Consider the following 27,429-nt stretch of genomic DNA (forward strand, 5'->3'; position numbering starts at 1 on the left):
ATTTTCTGCACGCATTCATTTTTTTCGTTGTGCCCGATTTTTCAACTACAAATTTTTGCCGCCATTTTTAATTTATTCACTGGTGATGAAAGGCGGAAATTCACTGTGAAATTGTGCCTGCCGAATTTATTGGCCCATCCCTATTTAGTAGTTTTAAACAAAAACATTATTTGTGCTGAGGAATAGGAACAAATTCTTCTAAACACAGATGGCAGTGTATAGGAATCTCTCTTGGGCTGTAATATGGTTAGGACACAACACTGTCTCCCACAGTATCCATGCACTCATTATATCATTCTGTAAGCACAACAATCCCTTCAATAGATTTTCTAAGGAAACAAAATACAAAATCAATAAAACTCCAGATATTCGGTAGAGAGAAATAGATATAAAGAGAGAAAGTGATGGATCGTAATACCAGCCAAGAGCAAGCGGCGCATGAATGAAACAACATAAACCTTCCTGCACTTGGGAAGGTGAAAAGGAGAGAGAACAAGGAAAGCAAAAATAGACAAGGCAAAGACAGACAGGCAAACAAACAGATTAGATAGATGATAGATAGATAGATAGATAGATAGATAGATGATAGATAGATAATAGATAGATAGATAGATAGATAGATAGATAGATAGATAGATAGATGATAGATAGATAATAGATAGATAGATAGATAGATAGATAGATAGATAGATAGATAGATAATGGATAGATAGATAGATAGATAGATGATAGATAGATAGATAGATAATAGATAGATAGATAGATAGATAGATAATGGGTGGTTGGATGGATAGAAAGCTAGATAGATTATATAAAGGTAGATAGATGATAGATGGATGGATAATTAGCTAGATGATGATAGCTAGATAGATGGATATATAGGTAGATAGAGCATGGATGGTAGATAGATGATGGATGGATGATAAATAGATGATGTGTGGATAGATAGATGATGGATGGCTGTATAGGTATATAGATGATAGATGGATGAATGGATGAATGATAGATGACGGATGGATTGATAGATAGATGGATGGATGTAGAGGTAGATAGATGATGGATGGATTGATGGATGAATGGATGATAGATAGATGACGGATGATGGATGGATAAATAGATGGAAATATAGGTAGATAGGTAATAGATGGATGGATGGATAGATAGCTAGATGATGAATGGATGGATGGATAGATAGATGGATATATCCGTAGACAGATGACAGATGGATGGATAGATAAATGGATATATAGATAGCTAGATGATGGATGGATGGATGATAGATGGATATATAGGTATATAGATGATAGATGGATGATGAATGGATGGATGATAGATAGGGATGTAGCGAACTGCCGATTTGGTGTTCGCGAACGCCGTTCGCGAACACCGGCAAAAAATGCGAACGTTCGCGGACAGTTCGCGATCTTCGAACACCCACTAAAATCGTTCGATTCGAACGATCGAAGGATTTTAATCATTCGATCGAAGGATTTTCATTCGAATCGAACGATCGAAGCCATTCGATCGAATGCTTTTCATTCGATCGAATGCTTACAATCGTTCGAACGAATGGAAATCGTTCGATTTTTAGCGGTCGAAGGAATTCGAATGGTCGAATGGTCGAACGACTTGTATTCGAATCGAACGCGAACTCAAAATGCGAACGTTCCCAAACGTTCGCGAACATTCGGCGGACGCGAACGGTCGAAGTTCGCGCGAACTAGTTCGCAGCAGAACAGTTCGCTACATCCCTAATGATAGATAGATATAGATGAATGGATGGCTGATAGAAAGATGATGGATAGATGGATATATAGATAGCTAGATGATGGATGGATGGATGGATGGATGATAGATATATAGGTATATAGCCTGATGGATGGATGAATGAATGCCTGGATCATAGATAGATGATGGATGGATAGATAGATAGATGACAGATAGATGGATGGATAGATGGATAGATGGATATAGAGGTAGATAGGTGATAGATGAATGGATAAATAGATAGAGGTAGATGATAGGTGGATGGATGGTTGATAGATAGGTAAATAGATAATAAATCACCATCTTACTTCTTAGAAGGGTGAGGTAGCGGGTAGTTGGGTGCTGGTGCCACAGAGTGAAGAGGAGCGCCCATGGCAGAACAATCAACAGGGTGGTCAGAAGGTTCCGTCTCCTCACCATACTGCACCCAGAACCCCCAGCCAGGTCATCTCCTTACCTGGGGACACACAGAGGGAGCACAATTAGGTACATTATAGACATCAGTTTCTCACCAACATATATTCTTATTGAATCAATATCATTGACTGGTGCATAGAACAAGTGTAGCCCAATCCTAGCCAGGCACATTTGGGGCATTTTTACTTGTGCCTGTAACAGAATCAGAAGTGCATAGAATAGACACAAAATGCTTACAATACCAATTATATAACTGAAAATGTGAAATTAATGTTTAACATCCACTTAAAGCCTCATATTATTGGTGCTTCATTTGAGCTCCAGTTTCCTCCTGTTTATGTCCCCCCCATTGCACATTAGTTTAATTTCCCATGCCCTATCCTCCAGGCACCCCCAGTTTAATATCTCTCCTGATCTCCTCTGTGGCCCCAGGACACGGCACTGTCAGAAGGTGCCTGATGGATGCCTGCAATATGCTTCTTGTAAGCCTTCCCTGCTCTCAGAATTACATTCCCGGGGCCTAATTTGGCCCATCCATCTCTGCCTCTCCCTCCACCCCGTCTGACACATCGGTCAGAGCTGGGGAGTATTTGAGAGTGATTGAAATCAATAAAAAGGAAGCTGGAAAATACACATAATTCGTTTGGTGATGGGAGATTAAACAATGTTTCACTTCTGCCGCATAAATACCATAGTGCTCCTCCCATCTAATTGCTGTGAGACCCAAAAAGTCTGTCCAAAAGTGGGTTTGGGGGGCGGGGATCAGCTACAATTGGAAGGCATGTTGTGCCACATCACGCTTCGTAAAAAAAGAGATATTGCCCAAGCCATAGAATTGTCTGTGCTGGCAACACACACTGTATATCTGGGAAGTTAACTGTGGCATACAAAGGCATACAGTACCTCCCACCATTTTGGAAATAGGAAGAGGAACTGTTATTACAGTTTTGTTAATGAAGGTGAATTGCCCTTTAAGCTGCAAGTCACAGTTTCGCCAAGAGATCTTAAATTGGGGCAATTGTATGTAAGTGCACCTGCCCTGTATTCTGGACTCTCTGCCAAAAGCCAATTGAGTTTTAGAAACTTTGTATCTTTTTCTGGCTGTTCAGTACAGGAGATCAAACTTGGGACATTTCAGTAACAATCCGGGACTGCAGGTTGAGCTGTCAAAATTGGGATCATCCTGGCGCCAAAACGGGGCAGTTGGGAGGTATGCAAAGGGTTAAGCCTTTTTGTCAAAAACATGTGATTGAAATAAATCTGTGACATTTTCTCTTGGCAATCGGCCTTTTTTCAGAAATGTTTTTTTCTCAGCTGTGAGTAAGTTCAGCGAGTGCAACTGAGGCTGCTGCATTGCCTCCAGCTGTTTGTGACCATTACTGGTTCCTTTGCCTCTTCTTCTAACAACGGAAACATTTTGTGCCTTGTCAGTGTCACTGTGACTGGAAAACTCTGCTTTCTGTGCCTTTTTCTAAACTACTCACTACCAGTGTGTGCCAGTGGTGCTGTGAGCTCCATGTTGTATATCTGTGCCATCAACACTCCCTCCAACCAAACTCCACTGGGCTGCGTCTTCTTTATGGGTGAAATAAAGAAATATTGATGGATAAGAAATTAATGATGTACCTTGCCTCTATGGTCCTATTGTATGTAATGCTGCATCCTCTAAACACAGGGATTTATGCCCCCTGTAACTCAGGGTAACATTTATAGTTTCAGGGGTACCCAGGGCACAAATAAGCACTCACCCCAAATCTCCCCCTAACTGGCCTTCAGGCTGGGCCCCCTTAGCTTATAACAAGGTTACAGATATATAGAAACATTGGGGTAACAGTCACCCTGCTATAGTTCCAGCGGTTCCCAGGGCACAAATAAGCATTCACCCCAAATCTCCCCCTAACTGGCCTTCAGGTTGGGCCCCCTTAGCTCATAACAAGGTTACAGATATATAGAAATATTGGGTAACAGTCACCCTGCTAGAGTTACAGGGGTACCCAGGGTACAAATAATCACTCACACCAAATGTCCCACTAACTGGCCTTTAGGTTGGACCCCCTTAGCTCATAACAAGGTTACAGATATATAGAAACATTGGGGTAACAGTAAGCCAAGCAGCTAATGAGCACCCCTACATTGATGCATTGCTTGTGTATAGTGGCAGGTGCAAAAATTGTAGCAAGGATACCAGACACACGATGGCTAGTGAAGCGGGGATAACCCCTGCGTGTTTATTGCGTCAAATGTAACGTTTCGGGGGCGTGCCCCTTCGTCAGACATGATGTCTGACGTGTGTCTGGTATCCTTGCTGCATTCAAGTAGGAGAGGCGCCGACCGCTCCAACCAACACCGGGCTGTTACTTCAATAGAGAGGTGGGGAAAGAGGATCATTGTGTATCAGGTGCAAAAATTGTGCCTAGTACTGGTATATGTTATATACAGGGCACTAGAATTCTGCAAAAATCTCTGCATTGTGGGTAAAATACTGACGATGTTGCACCAAGTTCCCAGTTAGAAAGTGAGTAGTAAATACTTTTATAGGCAGCAGTGCTGTAAATAAAACTGATATAACGTTCCTGCTATGTGTCATGTGAGTATATATCAAGAACCCTGCCATAAAGCAACAGAGAACTGTTCTTTTCAGCAGAGAGGACCTCATGAAACAATGTGGCAGATGTAACTTCCCCTCCAGTTTGTTTATCAGTTGGCAGTGCATTGTATCAGGAGTCAGTACCAGCAGTGCAGACAATATAAACAGCCAGACAGACACTGGTTTCAGTAGCAAGGACAGTTATCTATAATGCCAGTGAGAATGAAATATTACAATGTTCAGTAAAGTATTGATGCCCTGTAACTATCAACCCCTGACCACTGTAAGATGCCGGGAGTTGTAGTGTATTGAGAGATCAATGCACAAGGTCTGCTCCAGCCCAGCAGTGGTTATTATTGCACCCACGAGGAATCTAAATAAATCGCCGCAGTTCTGCAGATTCTGTCCGTCCAATAACAAATGGGCAGGAGGTGAAGGCGATTGTTTCATTATGCATGAGACTGACCCATGCTGGGCACCCCCATGTATTATTCATACTTGTTTGTTGCCTGCGCTGCTCTGCACCCGCCAGACACAACTCTCCTCCAATTTAAATCCGGAGGAAAGTAACAGCTCCATCTGTCTCCCTTATTGGCTTTCTTCCGTCTCCAGGCAATTAGGGAGCCGGGAGTTGTGTTTGTGCCGCTACATAACGAGCTGCCGCCTCTCTCTGCCACCCGGTTCCGACTATTTATTTATTTGTAACCAATTCTCCTCTTCTTCAACTTTCCTTTAACTTTGTTTTTTTCTGCATCGATTGGGGGACTGAATTCACAAATGGACATGGGGTGCTGCGAGACTCCCCAAGGGAAACACGCGGACCAGTGGTGTAGTTAGAGTGCGCTGGACACCCCTGCAAAAAATCTTCAGTGGGGCCCGGTGCAATCCAATCCTCATCCTCCACCCACTTCCCGTCCTGCATACTTTTAGTATGATATACAGTAGCGAGTGGTATTCTAAGACAATTTGCAATTGGTTTCATGTTTTATTATTTATGGTGTTTGAGTCTTTATATTCTGCAGCTCTCCAGTTCCACAATCTGGTCCCCAGGGTCCAAATTACCCTAGCAACCATGCATTGAATAAGAATAAGATAATAAGAATGGAATATGAATAGGAGAGGGACTGAATAGAAAGATGAGTAATAAAAGTTGCAACAACAATACATTTGTAGCTTTACAGAGAATTTGTTTTTTCAATGTTGTTGTTTGAAAGCTGGAAAGTTTAAGAAGAATCAAATAATTAATAAAAAATATACAAAAATAAATAATCAAGACCAATTGTAAAGTTGCTTAGATAGAATTAGCCATTCTATAACATACTAAAAGTTAACTTAAAGGTAAGCCTCCCTGGTTGCCCTGGGCCTGCAGCTGAATGACCACTAATGGGTGTGCTTTTGTGCCCTTAGCCCTCCCCTCCACTTAGGAACAATTGCATGACCCCTTAGAATGACTACTGAAAGGATAAGTAAACCTTTAAAATAAGTGAATGTAAAATGGATGAGGGGGCTATTCTAAGCACTTTTGTATTTTACATTCATTAATTATTTTGTTTTTATTCCAAGATATTAAGGGATACATGTACTGTTAATATTAATGAATTTTGTTACAACAGCACCATCTGCTGGTCAGTTTCCCACCAGTCTGACCACCAAGTAGTCAAGGAAATTGTCAGGAGAAAGAAAGAGGCTGCTCTGATGTTCTTCTGAGAAAGTTTTTTAATCTTTTCCCTAAGCAGAAGCAGCCTCTTTCTTTCTCCTGACAACTTCCTTGACTACTTGGTGGTCAGACAAGTGGGAAATGGAATCCCTTAATATCTTGGAATAAAACAAAATAAATAATGAATGTAAATAACAAAAGTGCTTAGGATAACCCCCTCATCAATTTTACATTCACTTATTTTAAAGGTTTACTTATCCTTGAAATGCTGACCTGCCTGCTTATATTTGGAGGTTGGTGGGATATATGCACTACTGCTTCTGTCATGCCTTACTATACACCGCTCATCCTCCCTAGAGCTGCTACCCACTGTGGTCCCTTTATGGTTAGGGACCATGGACGATACCAGTAATGTAACTATAATTGCTGGGGCAGATCAGCTCTCTGCTAACATTGAATCTTGGCTCCGGACCTCCGGCCTCTGTCCCAGGCAGAGCCGCTCCTGCCAGCTCATATTATTTGTATTAATACTCACTGCCCTTCATTTCCACTTTATAAAACAATGGATCTGTGTGTCTGAAGCGGCGCATGAAATGGCCCATTCATAGTGAATGCACGACACAAAAATGCATCTATACTGTATCAGGCATCAGTTTGTTCGGATGTTTCTTTCTCCGAACGGATTAGAAGCCAATCGGCTCGGCTTGTCCCAGTGAACTGTGATCTCTCCGACCGCTGTGCACCTCCCAACACAACAAGACTTTCTTAACGCTCACACAAGGGCGGCCTTTGTGATGTGTGCGGCATAAAGTGTCACATTGTGTTACTGCCTGCCCTACACGTTCTGTAGTTTCAGTTGTTCCAATGGAGTAATCCTTTCTAATGGTCATTGTAAAATATGGTTCCTAAGTATTGTAATCAAGTCTCATTGCTGACCCCTTCATAACTAATCATAGACTGTATCAACACACACAATATGCCAACTGCACATCAAACAGACGCAATGGTGCCATTACCGCTTCGCTGCAAATCAAGATGTATTGCATTCAGGTGTGTTTTACTTGCAATAACATAGATATCTCTTTAAGGATCATGTACCCCCTACTGTAAGTGATAAGGATATTAGAAGTCACTGAGGGGTTGTTCTGTGACCATATAAAGGCACAAGGCCGCAGGCTGAGTTATACAGGGAACTCTGAGTATCACTCATGTATTATAAGGGATAATGTATCCCCTACTGTAAATGATAAGGATATTAGAAGTCACTGAGGGGTTCTCTGACCATATAAAGGCACAAGGCTGCAGGATGAGTTATACAGGGAACTCTGAGTATCACTCATGTATTATAAGGGATCATGTACCCCCTACTGTAAATGATAAGGATATTAGAAGTCACTGAGAGGTTCTGTGACCATTTACGGTAAATGCACAAGGCTTTAGGCTCAGTATCCCAAAATAAATCATTATCTTTAGTCATCTGTATCAAATAAAGCCTTTTGGCTATGGGCTGGTTATCCCAAGAGCACAAATATGCAAGGCAAGTGCTTTTAGACAGTTTATTATTCTGTATTTATACTGTATTTATTCAGTGCCGACATATTCTGCAGCGCTTTATAAAGATTATCCATCATTCCCATCAGTCCCGGTCCCAGTGGAGCTTACAGGTTAAAACCTTATCACAGTCACACACTCACTAGAATCAGTTTTATCAGGAGCCAATGAGTCGGCCTTTATGTAATGTAAGCAGTGTTCCCAAGGTACAGTACAATTATATACTGTATATAACTACAATATTACTTTATATTACAACTCCCAGTCCCACACTTAGGAGACTGCCCAAATATACCCAGAATGCTCTCTTCTTCCCTGGCCTGTCTCTGCTGCCCTCCCTGTGATTTAGAGACACCCCCCCCCAGCAAGGAGATTTATGCAGAAAGGAAAAGTAACAAGAAAATAAGTTTCTGTGAACATTTATTTTCAGCCATACAGCACTAAGGCCCATACTCAAATTGATTTCATGTAAATGGAAAGTCTTAGCTAAACGTAACAGTTACAATGACTTTAATTGCAGCGTTTTAAGACAATTTACCATTTTTTGTTGTTTTCTAAGAAAATGTTTTTTGTTCCCCAGCTGTCTGGTTTGGTGTTTTATGCTATATGTCCCTAAGGTCACTGTTCCTACCTGAGCTGCCAATCTCTCAGAGTGACAGGTCACCGATTCCCACTGCCTTCCTTTTTTGTTATACAAAATAGCACGAAGGATATGGTACCAACTACTTATTGACTTTCACAAGCAATGCATTAGCTATAACAATCCATAAATTGCTCATAGTTTATACAGAGAGAGATACAAAATACACTGTACCAGCATAGGTATTCCCCTGTACTAAGCACAATTCAGCAGGAACAATCCCTGAGTTTGATCATAGTCTGTACAGAGAGATCCCATAAAACAATGGCAGCATAGGTATTCCCCTGTACTAAGCACAATTCAGCAGGAACAGCCCCCCAAGTTTGCTCATAGTCTGTACAGAGAGATCCCATAAAACTATGTCAGCATAGGTATTCCCCTATACTAAGCACAATACAGCAGGAACAGCCCCCTAAGTTTACTCATAGTCTGTACAGAGAGATTCCATAAAACTATGGCAGCATAGGTATTCCCCTGTACTAAGCACAATTCAGCAGGAAACACCCCCTAAGTTTGCCAACAGGAACAGCTACATGTCTATAGATGCTATTTAATTATAACTTGAAAGGCCATGCGCTATGGCAGCCCTTGTTACAATAAATAGAAATATAACATAAAACACAGATTGGCAGGTAACTATGCTATGGATATTTACTAATACACACTTTTTTCCTTATATTGATCAGTTCTACTTTATAGGCTCTAAACAAGCAAAGGGGGCAGGAGGGTGTGTTTCTTCAGTGCTCCCATCAGGACAGAGCAACTGGGTGCCTGCCAGTGTCTTGTAGATTGTTTCTTTTATTTTTTGACATTATCTAACCATTAGCAAAATGTTGTTGTTTTCCGTCGTACCACCGAAAATCTGGCTGTCAGGGGGATCACTGACCCTATCAACCAAACCCTGAATAGCCATTAGACTGCAGTTTTACTAATTCTTTTGTTGCTAATCTTTCTATTTGGTTCTTTTACAAATCATCTTCCATACTGATTCCTATACTGCAGGTGCACAGTAAAAAAATTGCAAATTATTTAAAAAAAAAGGCTCATTTGCAAAAGTCAAGTTACTCTGAAGCTCTGGCAAACTGAACACAACATTATATTGTTTGCAATTGGTGCCATTTTTTAAAATTTCTTTTAGTCCTTGTCTTGTCACATTACAAGGCAAATTAATATTTAATTAAGATTCACATTACAGAAACCAGTACAATTAAAATCAACATGTTAATATATATGTGTAGGGTTTCGTTTTCTTTTAATATCCGATGCTGCGCTAGGTATACCACCTCCAATTACCCTTCTCCTACCCATATGGCATGTGCCTAATGCCTCCTCCCAAATTGTCTTAAAGCACCTACAAGGCCTACTACTTGTGTCTGTAAGTTACCCTCCCATTTAGATGCAAGCCCTATGAGTCAGGGACCTCTATATTTCTTTATTGCAACTGTACTTTATATTTATTTGTAATGACCCCCTGTTTTTTCTAATAATGTATAATAATGTTCTGCTGTACAGGGCTGTGTCACAAGAAGCACTATAAAATAAATATAGACGTACCTACACACAAAGCACCATGAGTCCATCACTTGAACAAACTGTACTTTCCAATCCTGCCGGTCGTTATGACGCAGAAATTCACATTACGTAAGAGTTATGGACTTTGTTTAACTCACAACGACCCTTATGGTACTGAGAGTGCTCTATCTGTCAGTGAGACAATCTCCCGGCCGGGAATGTCACCCACAATCAATAGAACACAATATATCTGTCATATTCATCATTTCTCATCCTCAGAAGTGTATCATTTAACTGCTCATACACTCCCTCTGAATGCGGAAAAGAGTGCTGTGTTTAGAGAAAGGGACAATTCTCTTATCTTCACTCTTTGTATTGCGTTTATATTTGGAGGGTGATTTCTATTCAGTCAACGGGCGTCAAAATGATTTTGACGCGCGTCAATTTTGGCGCCCGTGACAATTTGTATATGTGCGACTATTTTATCCAAATGCATTAAAGTCAATTGGCATCTGAATAATTTTTGCGAATATTCTGACGCGCCGGATTTTTGCAAATGCAATCGCCGGTGGCTAAACACGGAAATTTGCAGAGAATTTGAGCCTGCAGAATTCATTCGCCCATCACTATTCAGAATCCTTCATAGTTTCTCAGGGCAAATTCTATGTATAAAACCCCAAAGGGTTTGAAAAAATAAATGCAGTGCCAATATAATGTACAATAACCCCCAGGGCTGTAATCATTTGGGTTCAGCGGGTATTGGACCTTCATGGAAGAGGGGGTTCCTAAAATGAACAAAAAAAGATTGTGAGCTGAGAAAGGGGCGGTGCTTGTGTTGAATGGGCAGGGTTTGGGAGTATCGTGAGAGAAAACGTATTCGTATGGAGTGGCTCAACAATGGCCGGCCGTGAAGGAAGGAAGTTTGGCAAAATTATGGAGAGATCAGGCAGGGTCAGTCTGGCACTTTGGGGCACCAGGAGAAATCCAGTGGACCTCAGTCCTAGTGGGCCCCACTCTGTGAAGGTCGGTGCTGGAAGAATTGCTTTTGGGTGGTGATAAGCAGTTGTGGTCAGGGGTGTGTGCAGATTCTCGGCATCTGGGCCTTTGGTGTCAGGTTTTACGAAGGGCCCCAGCTATCCCAGTCCTACACTGGTTGGGGATGGATCAGAAATGTGGACGTCCATGTGAGAGGCATTGGCTGGGCCCACCACCCAGGGAGTCCAGGTAACCAGTGGGGCTACCTGGGGATTTTTTAATTTTAATTTGGCAGTGTGGGACCTCATAATTACTGATGGAGGCTGATGGATAACTCCAGAACACACTGCAGGATAAATTCATATAATACACAAAAGCCATGAATATCTTGTAAATTATATCCTTATAAACGGTGAGTAGTGATGTCATCAGTTATAAACGGTGAGTAGTGATGTAATTTCTGTCACATGACTCACTAAAATTTGTGTATTATAATAAATAAAGTACCCCCTCGGAGTTCCATGACCTGTATAAAAACACTCGGCCTTCGGCCTCGTGTTTTTATATGGTCATGAAACTCCTCAGTAACTTATAATATCCTTATATTTTACAAGAGGGGGTACTTTATTCACTATATATCCCACAACGCATGGCAACACAAATACAATACCAACTCCGTGTATAATACCATAGAAGGCTCGTCAGGATAAATTCAGTGGCAATTTTATGTATAATACCCCCCAGAATGCATGACGTCCAAACTGTGTAATATCTCTTTCCAGTTGTAGGAAATTCATAGGTGTAGGTTTGAGGAGGCCTAGCCTCTCCATTAAGTTTCTCCTGAAGGGTATAACCAGAGGGCCAATGTGCAGAGCGTCCCATTTTTTTGTTTTATCCCTCCCATTTGTACACGTTCAGTCAAGTTATCAAACGACTATCCAAGGGGCAATAAAAGCAGGAAAACAAGATGTAACAATGGCTCAAGATAAATGGGAATCTACATTAATGTATGCAAATATGAAGCCAACAACAAGATATACATGATTATAAATAGGTATTTCCTCTGCTTCCCCTCCCACCAGGGCTGATATGTGAACCCAATAAGTTATTGCCTGCCAAGTTGATGTATCTTAGGTAATCACTGCCAAAAAAACAGCACCAGACAGACTTGCGCCTGGCAAGTGCCTTGTATACTTTACCACTTAAACCACCCCATACCCATGTTTGATTGACAGGTGTGACCCTTCACTTAAACCTATGGGATAATATTATTGCTTTCAGAGAGTTTTATCCACATTAAAGAGAAGTTAGAAAAGTAAATCCTGCAAGAATCATTTATTTTCTGTGCTCGGGGAGCTGCGGTCTGGAACATATTGCCTTTCTATCACACTACACCCCCTCTCATACATAACGGGAATATTAGGAAGACGCGTGGGCTTTCAACTTTACTTAAGTGTTTAGTTAATTGCACATATGTTCAGAAGTTTCTTGTGCTACTGTAATAAATTCAGATTCATCTTTCCAGCAGCACCTAATGTTTAGCTCCCAGTGCTACCAGGCTCAAGACATTTTTCATTATTATTGATCATTAAAGTTTGGTTCTTGTGTAACTCGATGATGGAGTGTCTGAGCAGCTTGTGTTAATAAGGAAGGACTCTACTTTGTGTGTGATCAGAACTGTCTATTGGGAGTGAAGATAGAGGACAATGCAGTGGGGCATTACATAGCAGTATTTGTAGGCAGGAACGGTTGGGTACAGTAGGACAAGAAGGTAGAACTGGGGCAAGATTATGACAGGCAAGATGAGCAAGTTGAGCAAGATGTAGACAGTAGGGTTCCTTGTGGTGCAACATTCATTTAAATGAGTGCCAGTAATTCTTAATTAGCTTCATAATAGTTTATTAACAGGAAAATCCAGCTGGCACAGAATAAATGTCTTTAGGTTCACATATAATTGCACTGTGCCTCTCATTTACATTCATTAGTAGGACTTACACTGGGGTTTTAACCACAACACAATCAAGGTGGAGATGCCAAGAGATCATTCACCAAGGGTACTAGCAACACTTCGCACAGTTTCCACTCGTAGGATGAATAATTCTTATGCACAAGGTCCCCTTGCCCTGACTGAAGACTTCATGTGTGCAGTTAATAACTGATTCAATGGGTCTTACACCTACTACTTACTCTGTCTGGACCCACATCAACTCCTCTATTATGGGGATCCAAGAAAATGAATATAGTTGCTCCTTGCCCTTTTATATGTGTTAGGGGAAACTAGGTGGTGTTTTTAGTCGACTCCCCCCCAAAATATCACATAGTATTCTCAAGGGACCAGACTGAACTGTAGACAGTTACGGGAACTTTGCAAAGGTCTAAAAAAACTAGTAGCCAATACAAATTTAGAATATTCATGGGTCTAGAAAAGCTAGTAGTTACCCAAGCTTCAGACTGTTAACAGGGCTGTACCAACCAGTATACAACCCAAGTGTAAGAATGCTCACAGGGCTAGACCAAACAGTAGCCAAGCAAGGCTTCAAACTTTTCACAAGCCTAGACCAACCAGAAGCCAAACTAATTGTCATAATGTTCACAGGGTTAGACCAACCAGTAGTCTACCCAGTCTTCAGAATGTTCACAGGGTTAGGCCAACCAGTAGTCTACCCAGTCTTCAGAATGTAAACAGGGTTAGGCCAACCAGGAGCCAACGTGGCCTTCAGAATGTAGACAGGGCTAGACCAACCAGTAGTCAACATGACCATCAAAATTTTCACCGGGCTAGACCAACCAATAGTCAACCAGATCTTCAGAATGTTCACAGGGCTATACCAACAGTAGTCAACCCAATCTTCAGAATGTTCACAGGGCTAGACCAACCAGTAGTCAACCCACTCTTCAGAATGTTCACAGGGCTAGACCAACCACTATTCAACACGACCTTCAAAAGGTTCACAGGGCTAGACCAACCGGTAGTCAACACGACCTTCAAAAAGTTCACAGGGCTTGACCAACAGTAGTCAACCAGATCTTCAAAATGTTCACAGGACTAGACCAACCAGTAGCCAATCAAAGCATTAGCATTGTAACCACATTTTAGAGCATCAGAATTTTTATAAGGTTCAAGCTCACTTTAGGATATTAGAATGTATACAGGGTAATGCCTGCCTGCAGGCAATCAAAGCAGTAGGCTGGTCACCGGGCTTATAGACCTATACTGATCCATAGTCAATCAGAGTATAAGAACATTCCGATTGTTAGATCAACGTATAGGCAACATAAAAAAAAAATGTTAACAATAATAATATGGTATGAATCAGATGGAGGCTCATTTTCCTTTTTGGTTTCCTTTGATTGATTTACATCCTAAAGTTCCTTCTCTCTCTCAACATTTTGCAGTTAATATTCATGATATAAATAAAATTCTAAAACATAAAAGAAAAATGCTTTTCCTTCTAGAGAATTGCATAAATTCTGTTTTGGAGAACATTTTTTGTGTTGTGTTTGATTCCATTGGCAGAACGAGTGCTGGAAACCATTAACCCAGTAGTGCAAGCTAATAATAATGCCTATTCAGTCTGCTGTTGAGAGTACAGGGGGATCAGAACACTGAGTCTATGGAGGGCTAATTAGTCCCATTCTGAGGAGGACAAAATACAAAACATCTAATCAACAATGTTCAGACGCCTCTCCTTTCGCTGTCGGAGCCCTGCAAATTACACAATAATACACTTAGAGAATTGGTGGCTCTGCTGGTGGAATTGCACTGAATTGGTATGTAATGTGATTTGAAGGACAAATTTAGAAGGAAAATATGCCCTATATATAACTAGAAATCCATTTCCCTGCTACACTCAGCCAATGCACCTCATAATAATGTAGTAAATAAAAACACAAGTTCCTGATATTTAACCTCTCAAAAAAATTCACGTAGATCCTCAGCATAGCAACAACCTCCAACAAGCCAATCGTGAAATTGGGGTCAGGAAAGAGTACCCCCCCTCCCTACCATAAGGCTAAAGTGGTAGTCACTTTAGCCTTATGGTAGGGAGGGGGGGGTACTCTTTCCTGACCCCAATTTTGCGATTGACTTGGTCTACCCTTATGCCAACAGGATTCCACTCTGACCCCAAAATGGCGATGGAGTTGCTCTGGTCTTATGCTAGGGGCATTCACCTTGACCCCAAAATAGCAAAGGAGTTGGTCTAGCTTTATGGTGGGGTATTCCTTAAAGACTCCCAAATGGCAATGGGGTTGGTCTAGCCTCATGTTGGGGGGATTTCATTCTGACCCCAAAATGGCAATGGGGTTGGTATGGCCTTAGAGGGGCATTTCTTCCTGACCTGAAAAAAACAAAAAATGGGGTTGGTCTAGCCTTATACAAATTGGGAATTCATTCTTGACATGAAAATAGCAATGGGATTGGTCTAACCTTTTGTTGGAGGATTTCTAAACCTAACATGACAATGGTGGTGGTCTGCGGATCAGCTAGTTTATCCCCTATACCCCTGTTTAGAATAAAGTAGAACTGTCAAGTAACCTATAGCAACCAAACATCAGGTAGAAGCCCTCTGAGATTCTTACTTAGATTATCTTTGTTGCCATTACATATTTTAAATAAAGAATTTAGGGGCATTTAAAGTCATACCCCTGATCACCAGTGATGATGCCCCTGATTCATCCCAAGCCCAATTCACTTTTGAGGAAATCTAACTTCTTTCTGGACTCCAAAAATAGGACTGGTTCCCATGATTTTTTTTAAAATTTGGGCTTAAATTAATGGAATAAACTGGTCTATCTGTATGCAGGCTGCACAGCTCAGGGATGGCCCTCCGCAATTAGCTTTCATCTTTCTAATGCAGACTGAGCAATAGAAACTAGCTGCTTATTGGCTGCCATGGATTTCTGTGATTCAGCCATAACTGAACAGCCTACATAGTCTGCCATCTTTGCGAGGAAGGTAGCTGCAATAAACTAGGTCAGGTATGGGACTGATAATGAAAAGATTCACCAATTGAGTAAAGAAATTTCCTACAGATCAATGGGCTAATTGGCTGCATATACAATATTCTGGGGGAAAAAACCCTGCCACAAAATTCTGAGAAAAATCTAATTCCGTCCACTCAAGTGAAAAGCTGGCAGCGTGTTCAGCCATTTGATCAAACTGCTAGACATCTGCGATGCGGAGACGGCTCTCACCTAAGGCAACGGAATAGGCTGTTGTACAGAAGAAAGAGCCAATTGCTTCAGTTAAATTATTCCTGTTTAATTAATTACCCACCCCACATCACTGTTCAGTGATTCACATTAAAGCAGGAAGAATGTTTGTGTTTATATGTACAAGCGACGTTACTGGGGATGGGTAATGCGGCAGGCTGAGGGGGTCACTGCCCTGTCCTCTCTTTGTTACTTCGTGCATGAATGATTTGGACTCTTTGTAGCTGATATATAAGTTTTCCCTAGGAGAAAAACAATATTTTAATGTTTAAATATGTGTAACAAAACATTACTTCACAAAAATTCATTATTGGTATCTGCATGGACTGGTTAGACATTTTGTTTTGTTTTTTTACTCCCCACTTCCTGTTCTAAAGGGAGACTTCCTGTTCTAAAGGGGGACTTCCTGTTCTAAAGGGAGACTTGTAATCGGTTGAAGAGTGATGTGCATGTGGTGATGAGTGTGAATTGTCTCTATGGCTGGGTGTAATGTGTAATGTACATAAGTTTTATGTGTGTTTAAATATGCTATATGCTGTCCGTTTTACAATACTTGCAAAATTGGTAAATTAACTGTAATTTGGTAAAACAGCCACAAGAAAAATGCAAGTATAGTACAAACTACCACCACTACAGGGAGATGTAGATTCTAGGGTATAAAGGAGAAGTCACTTCCAGGGCAGGGTCATTCTTCTGAACAGGCACAGTTCGATAGTCAGTGGCGGAACTACCGGGGGAGCAGGGGGTGTGAGCGGGCCAGGGCCCGCACCCCCTCAGGGCCCCCCTGGCAACCTGTGAAAATGCGGCTGTACGGAGGGGACGGGGCCCGGCTGCGCGTCACGCACCAGGGCCCGCCCCCCTCTAGTTACGCTACTGTCGATAGTGGTCTCCTCAAGTACAGGCACTAGGTGCTTTAGCCAGATAGAGCTAGGGAGAATGGGTAGTAAGAACTACAATGAGGAATATGTGGCTTAGGAGCCGTGAGAGAATAGGACAGCGTGGACAAACTGAGTCAGGAGGAGGAAAATTCCTACCTGGAAAGGTCAGAAGGACTCTGATGTGGTGTTAGACTGGCTGAAGGAGGGAGGTGGCACACGGAAAAGTGCTGTTGGGGCGAGGTGGAGGGGTGTAGAGCATACACCAGACCACTTAACCAGCAGGTGGTGAATCAGTCCTGGAATGGTTTACAAGTCCATATTATCATTGGAAAGTACTTAGTTCATCTGACTAAAGTTGTGTGGCTTTAAAAAGAAATAGTGAGTATGAAGAAATTGTTCAACTAAAAGTTGCGTTGTGTGTGTCCTTGTGTGTGTGTATTGTGCCGTGAAGAAACAAAGAAAATATCTTACAGATTTCCTGTTTTTTGCAGTCAGTCAGGAAGGAATTTTACCTCTTTGAAGCCAATCAGAGATTTAGATCAAGTTCTTCTAAAAGCTTAAGCTAAAAGTGAGGTTGGATTGCCTTGGTCACAAGGTTGAACCCGATATTCAACAGCAGCAATAATGAGGAACACTGGGGTGTGTTGTCTCTCACGGCACCTGGGAACTTATTGTGGGGGGACATTCTCATGGCCTGAAGATGTACCTTCCGAATTTCCAACCTTCACACTGGGAATCTAAAGGACCCACATCAAGACTTCCATCAGAAATCACAGGGCCCATATTATTAGCTCCATTACTAGGGGGTGGATTCTGTTAACTAAGAAGAATTGGCCTCTTGACACATGACAATGTCCCTGCCAACCAGGTTCAATATCAGATGTCATTGGTCGTTTAGATTCCTATTATTGTGTCAGGCGTGTAACCTAGAGGTAGTTTTTTGGTCTGCATATCTAAACTAGGACCACAGGGACCAGGTGCCTGACAAGACACTCGCCCACAATGACTCTGCTAGTGGCCGAACTTAAACTCTACACCAACCTAAAACCCCACCTAGATCAGCATACCCCGAGCACATACTGTTTGCACCATGACAAGAACAGTATTGAGAGAAAAATACATTCCAGACTCCAGGGCTGTTCCCCAGCTACATAAGTCCTCTACATTCTAGCTGTCAGCTCCCCCTATCCCTGAATTTCTGCTGCTCTCTGTTTTTTTTTATAGACTTTTACCGGTATGTATTTTTTGGGGGACCTTAGGGGCTTACAGCGCAGGTTATTTCCATCTGCGGGGTCAGTTTGTAGCTAGGAATGGAAAGCAAAGCCTTAATATATTCCTCCTTATATAATAATATATTCCTCCCTATATAATAATATAGTCCTCCCTATATAATGAATTTCAGATGTCATTTCATATAAACAGATAAGTATTAAAAAACAGTTGGTGCTCAGCAGCACAGGGTATTATTAACATGTCAGGGACCCGTCTTTTAATCAATTAGGGCATATGGCACTGCTTTAACCTCAAGGTCACCAACCATCCCTACCGCTGGGTGATTAAAATCCTCAATCAACGGCTTTGGCAATCAGGGCTTTTAAAGGTACCATTCAATGTCTAACGTCGTCGCTACCATAACATTTAGGTTAATTATGGGACCAGTTGGTCAGTCATAGGCTGCAAGCTCTATGGTCAGATTAATTGAAGTGTTACAGCAAATCCCTTGGGATGGGAACAGCTGTTCGGGTTTGGGAAAAACTTTAGGATAACCTCAACGGCAATGCTGAAATCTAGTGCTAAAGTACAGGCAAAGCTGCATTAATCAGGATGTGCGGGTGATTAAAGAGAGGAAAGGCTTTGCCATTTGGCTGCTGTTGCATAGCACACAGATATTAGAATGCTCTGTTATACAGATAGCTAAAATCTCAGCTTCCATAAAGCAGGGCAGGACTGCTGCTTTCAATGGGGATCAGATAGGATCTGTGCAGCCTCTGGGACAGAATGCTCTGTTATACAGATAGCTAGAATCTCAGCCATAAAGCAGAACAGGACTGCTGATAACAGTGTGGATCACATACAGTAGGATTGGTGCCAATGTATAATAGAGATAGCTAGATTGTATTACCAGCTGTGTGTGTGTGTATAAGTGTTTACTGTATCACTACCCTCTATCCTGGTGCCAGAGCTTTTGTATAATTACCCAGTGCGCTGGTGTCACACTTCAGAACATCTCTGATTACTTCCCCCAGATAACAGGAGAGAAGTGGGGGGCTAATCAGCCTTTGATATATTCTGCATTCACTTTGGTCGCAGTGAGAATTTACTGATACTCCGCACGCTGTGTCTGTTCCAGGGAGGAAGGAACAACAATTTTAATGAGGAGCTGCCATATGTTTATCTCAAGCTGAATCCCGTTCTGCATTCTCTAATTGCTACATTGTGATACAGTGCAGAGTCCCACTCACTCTCTGTAGATCCTGTTATTTCAGTTAAAGAAGCCAAAATACTATTTACAGCCAGTCTTATGTTCTGTATGGATCTGCCTCTTACGCTCGGCTTCTGAGTGGTTCTGGAGATTCTGGGGGACAGAATCATGGACATACATAGCAGCACAGGGAAGCCAGAGGCGCCGGTACAGAAAGGAACACAAAGATTGGTGCCTCACTCTGTACAGAATATTACCTGGGCTCAATCTATGTGCCCAGGGCTGCCAGTAGTAATTATAGGGCACCATACAACTAGGTTAGCAAGGCACTTACCTAGGGAATATCAGTTATTAACCCAGTACCCAGGGGGCCCTGATAACTGGTGGTGTAATAATTGTGAACCCCTGGGGGAGAGCCCATCTACTCAGGTGCAATCCAGCACCAACTACTTGATTGCAGAACTACCAAATACAGGCAAGGGTGCCAGTGCTAAGTGTATGGGCTTTAGAGGGTGCAATTTTACCCCCATGTCCATACATAATGGAGAAGAAAGTAGTTGACAGCAAAAGCCAGTTCTATTGGATGCCGACTGCACTCAAAAGAGTATGCAGGGGCTTACTAACAAATGCAATCAGAACTTGGTTAAATTAGCACTTGATATTTTTACAGGTACGCTAAACCTGGTTACTCTTCTATCATTATGGTCTACTGCTTACATTATAGATTAACTGCCCTTTAAGCTCCATCAGAGTGTTTTAGACTCACCCACTGCTTGAGTTACAGACTCCTTGCTCCTCCCCGTCAGCTCCATCAGAGTGTTTTATTCCCACCCACTGGTTGAGTTACCAACTACTTGCCCCCCTCTGTAAGCTGCCATCAGAGTGTTTTAGTCCCACCCACTGCTTGAGTTACCGGCTCCTTGCCCATCCACCATCAGCTCCATCAGAGAGTTTTAGTCCCACCTACTGCTTGAGTCACAGGCTACTTGCCCCTCCCACTGTAAGCTGCCATCAGAGTTTTCTAGTTTGAAACCATAAAGCAAATTGTTGCTCTGTATCTGGTTCTGACCCACACAACAATTTATTTTCATTTAACTATTTACAAATATTTAGCCAAAGATGTTAGAATTGATGCACATTGTGTGTGTGGCCATATGGTACGCTGTGCCAAGTCAATGACTATAGTGACGTGAATGTGACAATATAAATACAAACAGATGCTCCAGGAAAATACAGTGCTGTGATGCCAATCTCCACTTTCTATTACCCAGAATGCAGCTATTTCCTGCATAATTACTGTATAACATAATTCTGCCTGGGAAGGACAGTTATGTATCAAAATGCAGTTGCCCATGTGCCCTGGGCCTTATCCCCAATTAATTGACCACCAGGGCCCACCAAGAAGTATAACGAGGCCCCATGATACCCACGTGTCTCTTGGGGCCCCCTCTGGAACGGAGCTCATAACTGCAATACTCCCTGCACCCCTTTGCACTCAATTTCAAAGTTTCAGATTTGGGCACAAAATAGAAATTTCATAGGGGGAAGGTGTAGAAAAGGGACAAGCATTGCACCTGTTATTTGAACTTTGCCCCTTGACAATAAAAGAGCCCCATCCTATTAAGAATACCTCATTGACTGATGGCGTTTGCGCTACAGTTCTACTTCCCCTTTAATAAGAAAAAAAAACCAGTATAATGTAATAGTCATTGCATTTAATGACATTTTTCACCAGGTTTTACCATGAAAAAAAATAAAAAGTCAGATTTCAGTGGGTGCCAAAAAATGTTGCGTTGTATGCCGCGAATAAAAATACCTGCTGACTTAACTGCGTTTAGAAAATTTTATCGGTGAAGCCAAACAGCACAGATTCGCTCATCTGTAATGGAATAATTGTGAATAGAAGAGTTGCATCTTATAAAAGGTCATTCAGAATCCCAGAGATGTGGCGCTCACCGGAGCAGGATCAATGGTAGTCTGTGGAGGGAATGAGTGTTCAGCTCATGAGAAATCCTCCGGGATACGCTGAGCTGTAGAGCCAGAGGCTCCTTCAATCAATAATGCAACTCAACAAGAAAGGAATCCCAAGCCGTCTGGCTACAATGCCAGATTAACCACTCATATGCCATGAAGCCGACACGCTTCCATTGCTAAGCCACTCGCTCCAACTTACTTACAGCACTCATTAACAGATTTGGCTATTGGGAGAGCAATTATGTTATTAAAGAGAATACAAGGTGAGGTCTCATTAAATACAATAATTAGGATCATGGCCCCCTGGTTCTCAGACTGAGCAGGTCTAGGATATGGCACTTGCTACTTGTGCAAATGACCCAAATGCTGCTAAGTGAATAGGAAGTGATCCTGGGTGGGCATAGGTGTATTGATTGCTGCCACAAGTAGCTGAGTTTAAAATGCCATGTGTGATGCCCTTTTGGGTGGGAGCTTGGGGCAAAGGACCGAATATTCTATGGACACAATATGATGGCAGCATAGGTATTCCTCTGCACTAAGCACAATTCAGCAGGAACAGTCCCCTAAGTTTGCTCATAGCCTGTACAGAGAGATCCCATAAAACTATGGCAGCATAGGTATTCCACTGTACTGAAGAAAGCTCAGAAAGAACATTCCAGTGCTTAGTGGCTCTTTAAAAGAAAAGAAATCAAAGACCAATTGCAGCATATCTTATATTTTCCCTCCCAGACTGTAGAAAAACTATTAGGGGCAGTTCCTTTATCAGCATCCAAAAAGACAAAATAAATGTATATTAGAAGTTTATAAATCAGACATTCACCGGGAGAACTGTATTCTATGCATAATCCCAACTGTACTGATTTTGACAACTCAACCTACAGTCCCCTATTGTTACTGAAATGTCCCAACTTTCTCTTTGATCTCCTGCACTGAACAGCCAGAAAAAGATACAAAGATTCTAAATCTTAATTGGCTTTTGGCTGAGAGCCCAGAATATGTGGCAGGTGCACAAGAAACACTTGTAACAATTTAAGATAAGCAAAGATAAAATTGTAAAAATTTAAGACAAGCAAAGAAACAATTTTAACTATTTAAGATGAGCAGGGCTCTTGGGGAAAGACTTGCATCTTAAAGGGCCATTCACCTGTACAAAACTGTAATAACACATAAAAACTATAGAAATGTGTTCAAAATTTCATAACCTGACAAATTTTGTAAAAATTAACATGGTAATTTCCAAAATGTTGGGAGGTATGTTCTATGTTAATTGCTGATAAACAGTGTCGGACTGGGATGCCAGGGGCCCACTAGAAAACCTTAGACAGTGGACCACTTTCCAAACTATTATTCCTCTCCCCACTCAACCTCTTTATTCTCCTAGTCTTTTATATCTACTTACTATATTCTTCCATTATTAAGCATTTGGTACCATAAAGAAATAGGGAATGACCATGAAATAGGCCAAATGGTTAGAAGCAAGAGGCCCACTGACACCTGGGCCCCCCGGGAGTTTTCCTGCTATCCTGTTGGGTCAGTCCGATACACCTGATAAAAGGGACTATTTTAAAAGGGTAAAGAGATTACAAAAGGGGAGATATAGTGACATCCCATAGAAACAACAGGTGTTAAGAGACTTAAGCTGCTTTCATGTATATTTAATAAAGATCAACATAAAGCCATACAAAAATGGCTGCCAATACTTCCCTTGCTCCTTTGGCTTGAGAAGACCCTGGGGGTCATTCTGAGCAGTGGGCAGATGTGCACAGTGCGTAGCAAACTGCTTAGGGTTCTGTTCCTTCACGGATCAGTAAACCTGAGTAAAGAACCACCTTGCCCCAATCAATAGCAATTACGCACCCATAGTGAGAGACACCGGTCAGCTAGTCATTGGGAACGTTCCTGCTCTGTATGTTTATCCATAAGGGTGGGAGCTACCATATTGTTTCCCACAGATGCAGTGTACTGATTTTGTGCCCAGTAACATTTCTATGTACCTGTCTGGCTCCTCCCAAAGCACATTCTATTCCATGACCACTGAGAAATCCCTGGGTGGAAGGGCTGACGCTTAGCCCCCCTGTGTTTTTATAAAGGACTATCTTGTTGGCACTTTAATCCCTCTCTCTCTGGATTACAATTAAGCAGCTCACAGGTTTAACCTTCCAGTGATACACCGCATAGTTTAAGCAATCTCCCTCCAATCACTCACATGCAATCCCCCAATTCTCTTGTGGTCCTTCAGGGGCCCAGAGTCCATTTATATTGCTCATGAAATCAGACACTAATCCCCATGTTTTCCCCGGACACAATGCAGCATTTTATTCCCTGAGTTACAGATGATAGTGGGGGCATCCTCCATGTAGCATCTGCTGCAATGTGCACCCCATGCACCAATATGGGTGTAAATAAGGGTCAGACTTGCCCAACTGCACCCATTTTTCAGCTCCACAGTTTGGGGACCACAGGGACTGCATTCATAGTTCAATTGCCTCTCATTGTCCTGGCACATAGGTCAGGGTTTTTTTTTTGTTGGAAAAGTGCTAAATAAAAAATGAAATAATAATCACATGGCCCCTAAATGCCCTGGTAGGGATCCAATATTTACCAATTAGAGCAGTGGAGGGGCAAATATGAGCTTTTTGCTACCCACCAAGCTGGAAATTGAGTGCCCCGTTTCCTATCATCCAGAAATACTCCTACTCACCACAATCTCCTCCCAAATAAGATCTTTGCTTCACATCAAAAGAATGAAATCGTTAGCAAATAAAACTCCATTGCAACAGTGCATAAAGGGCAAGAAATCTACATTGTGGAAATATATTCCTTTACCATGACCACCACCCACCTGCCGACTGTTATGGGTGTTATTCTAGATTTGATTTTCTTATATAGAGGGTTCATGCCCCTCTCCTGAGTGTCTTCAGTTTCCTCGAGACTAAAAGCACTTTGTTTCCATGTGACACCGTTACACTCTCGCATGGTTCATTATCAAACACTTTCCTGGGTTTATTTACTCCTCATATCGACAGAGGCAAATGACTGCAGATCCCTCAGTCCGAATACTGTTAGTTCTGTAGTCCCTGGGGCCCGTCTGCGTGCAATGTATGTACTGCTTGTGGGATAAGACACTGACACTCTCCCTTCTCCTGTTCCAACTCTGAATAAATCACTCAAAGTGGATACAAACCCTAACATATACATTCATTTTCAGTGGTTATAAACTTATTTCATATATACCTGTAAATTGTAATTGAAATCAGTGTCTGTCTGTCCTTTTATGTTTGCTGCACTGTTGGTGCTAGACTCTTGAAACAATGTAGCAGAGGCCAGCTTGCAAGCATTGTGGGAGGGCTATCTTCTGATACATCGTTTCAATATTTGGAACCAGCAGTGAGTGCAAAGGATACAAAGGAACAGACAGTTACTGTTTTCAGTTGGTTGACCTTGATGGATGTGTTTCTTTTTCATCCTTAACTGTTATATAACAATGGCGCTAATCCATCAGTGCCCATAGGAGTCATATCATAAAAAAATGACATAATGTCTGAGTTTTACCAATGTATCTCAGGTTGAGAGATATATACAGTTATTCAGATGCCCAATGCAGGCTGCACTGATTTCCTGAGCTGCCATGCTGCAGCTGAATGACTGGCACCTTTTTAACAGCACTCACAAATCTTTAGAGAAAAAATCAGGGCCAATTTTGGTACCTGGCTGGTGCCATTCATCCAGTTAAAACAGTGCTTGTCGTGAATAGGGAATAAACATAAGAAGCCCCATGTTATTTTATAAAGACAATTGAAAAGGATATCGGGGGTACTGCTGGGATTTGTAGTATAATGAAAGCTGGAAGAGCTACTGTGCATTCAACTAAATGCTGCTGGACTACTTCCCACCCCTGGTCCATAATATGGGAACATGAAATAATGTAAAAATTGCATTTGCCCTTTAGAGATTTGTAGCCCAAAAAAATATGATGCAAATACATTTTATTCAACCTCAGTTAAATGTTCCTTATATGCAGGGCACCCATTTGGGGCCCTCTGGCCTTGGAAGAGCAGGGCAAATACTCTATCTCCACCCTACCTTAATAGTCACCCCTGCATTGGGGACAGATTTTTTAACAGTTCTTCATGCCAATTTGCAAGATTGTTACTGACACAACTAGGATACATTAAAGGACGACTAAAGCCTGCAACAAAATCAATTTTCTGTTCATGGCATTGGGTTGCCATTCTTCTTTACAAAGCCAAATCTGCTTGATGTATCCTCTGTAGCACCCCCTGCTCAGTTACAATGTTATTATCAGGGAAGGAGACTAAGTGCCCTAAGCTGCCCCATGTATGCTATGTAGTGCCCACCCGTCTCTTTGTCTAAGATACAACACACAATTCTGGGGCTCAGGGTGACTAACTAGTGTAACCACAATGTTATTTATAGGGAAGGAGACTGAGTCCCCAAGCAGTCCCATGTGTCCTCTGTAGCACCCCTGCATCTATTTATTGGTGCACTGCTTCAGGAATCAGGGTGCCTTTGTGGTATAACCCCAAAAGTTTAGCTAATGTTATTAGCAGGGAAGAAGTTTGAGACCCACATGATGCCCCATGTATGTTATGTAGCACCCCCGCCTCTGTGCCCACACAGGGTACTGCTTTGGGGCTCAGGGTGCTTTACTGGTGTAACCCCAATGTTATTAAATGGGATAAAGTCTGATCGCTTAAGCACCCTATGTATCCTCTGTTGCACCCCTTATCTTTTTGTCTAAGACTTAGCACACACACAGTGCACTGCTTTAGGGTCTTAGTGTTCCTTGTAAGTGTGACCCCAAATGCTAAACCATAAGAGAAATTAAAATAACCCTTTTATGCTTCAGGCTTTATTTGCCCTTTATGGTGGCAGCCCTGCAGTTTGTATCTGCTTGTGTGGATCAATCAAGCATGCACAACCATCAGTCCCCCCATCTCTTCCCAGCTCAGGGAGGGAAAAGCCAGAGCGCGAGCTTACCTGGCACTCAGAGGATGGTCCATTCCTTGCCGGAGGAGTCAGACGGGCGCTTGTTCTATTAGAGAGAGGATTGCCCAGGAACAAAGGGGGGATATCGTTTTCTTGCCAATTCTTCTGTGGCCCCTCACAGCAGCAGCATCAGGAGGGCGAATCAGCCCAGGCAGGGTGCAAAGTATTTGTGCATTGTGTGGCTAATCCTAAGCCTATCTGTGCAAATAGGATCCCTGTCTCATATGCAGCACCGGCTGCTGCCCCTAATCCCCCTGCTGCACCGGCAATGGCAGGAAAAAGGAGAGAGAGACAGGGTGCTGAGCATTCCTTCCTTGCCAGGCTCTGGGTCACATCTCTGAGAGAGGAATGGAGGCTGCAGGCACAATCCTCATTCTTTTCATTTAAATTTGAATGGTGGGGAGGTATTTAGCCATGATTATGGTGTGCTGGGCTCTGATTGGATGCAGCTGATGAAGGGAGACACAGATAAATGGTAAGGATGGAGAGCACAGATACAGGCTGGGAAGGGAGAAGCAGCGGATTGGAGGACAGATCAAATTCGGAGGCATTCATCTAAGCTGTCACTTTAACCGAGGAACCCACATAGCCAATGTGTCCCCCAAAAGCTGCTTTTATCTGCTGCATCTACTGGGCACCTGTTGAGAGGGGCTTGCAAGCAGGGGGAGAATGGATCAGTGGGAGAGGGGCTGAGAATATGGGGAATATGGGGAGAATGTGGGTACAGCAGGGAGTGGAGGGAGAATGAGTGCAATGGCAGAGGGACTGGGAATCTGAAAAGAGAACAAATGTAACAGGGGCAACAAATATATGTGGAAAGTGGTG

General features: G+C 42.2%; 1 protein-coding gene across 1 annotated transcript in view; it reads right to left on the reverse strand.

Annotated features, from left to right (window-relative positions):
* The window catches only part of b3gat1l.S (beta-1,3-glucuronyltransferase 1 like S homeolog), a 43,342-nt gene extending 16,387 nt beyond the window's left edge, over positions 1–26,955 (reverse strand). The window contains exons 1-2 of the mRNA XM_018248975.1: positions 26,596–26,955; positions 2,076–2,224 (exon numbers count right to left, since the gene is read on the reverse strand). Of these exons, the coding sequence (XP_018104464.1) occupies positions 2,076–2,187 (112 nt within the window). The 5' untranslated portion in view covers positions 2,188–2,224; positions 26,596–26,955. The remainder of the gene's footprint in view (positions 1–2,075; positions 2,225–26,595) is intronic.
* Between the last annotated feature and the right edge of the window lie 474 nt (positions 26,956–27,429).

This window comes from Xenopus laevis, chromosome 2S, assembly GCF_017654675.1.
Source record: "Xenopus laevis strain J_2021 chromosome 2S, Xenopus_laevis_v10.1, whole genome shotgun sequence".
Taxonomy (NCBI): domain Eukaryota; kingdom Metazoa; phylum Chordata; class Amphibia; order Anura; family Pipidae; genus Xenopus; species Xenopus laevis.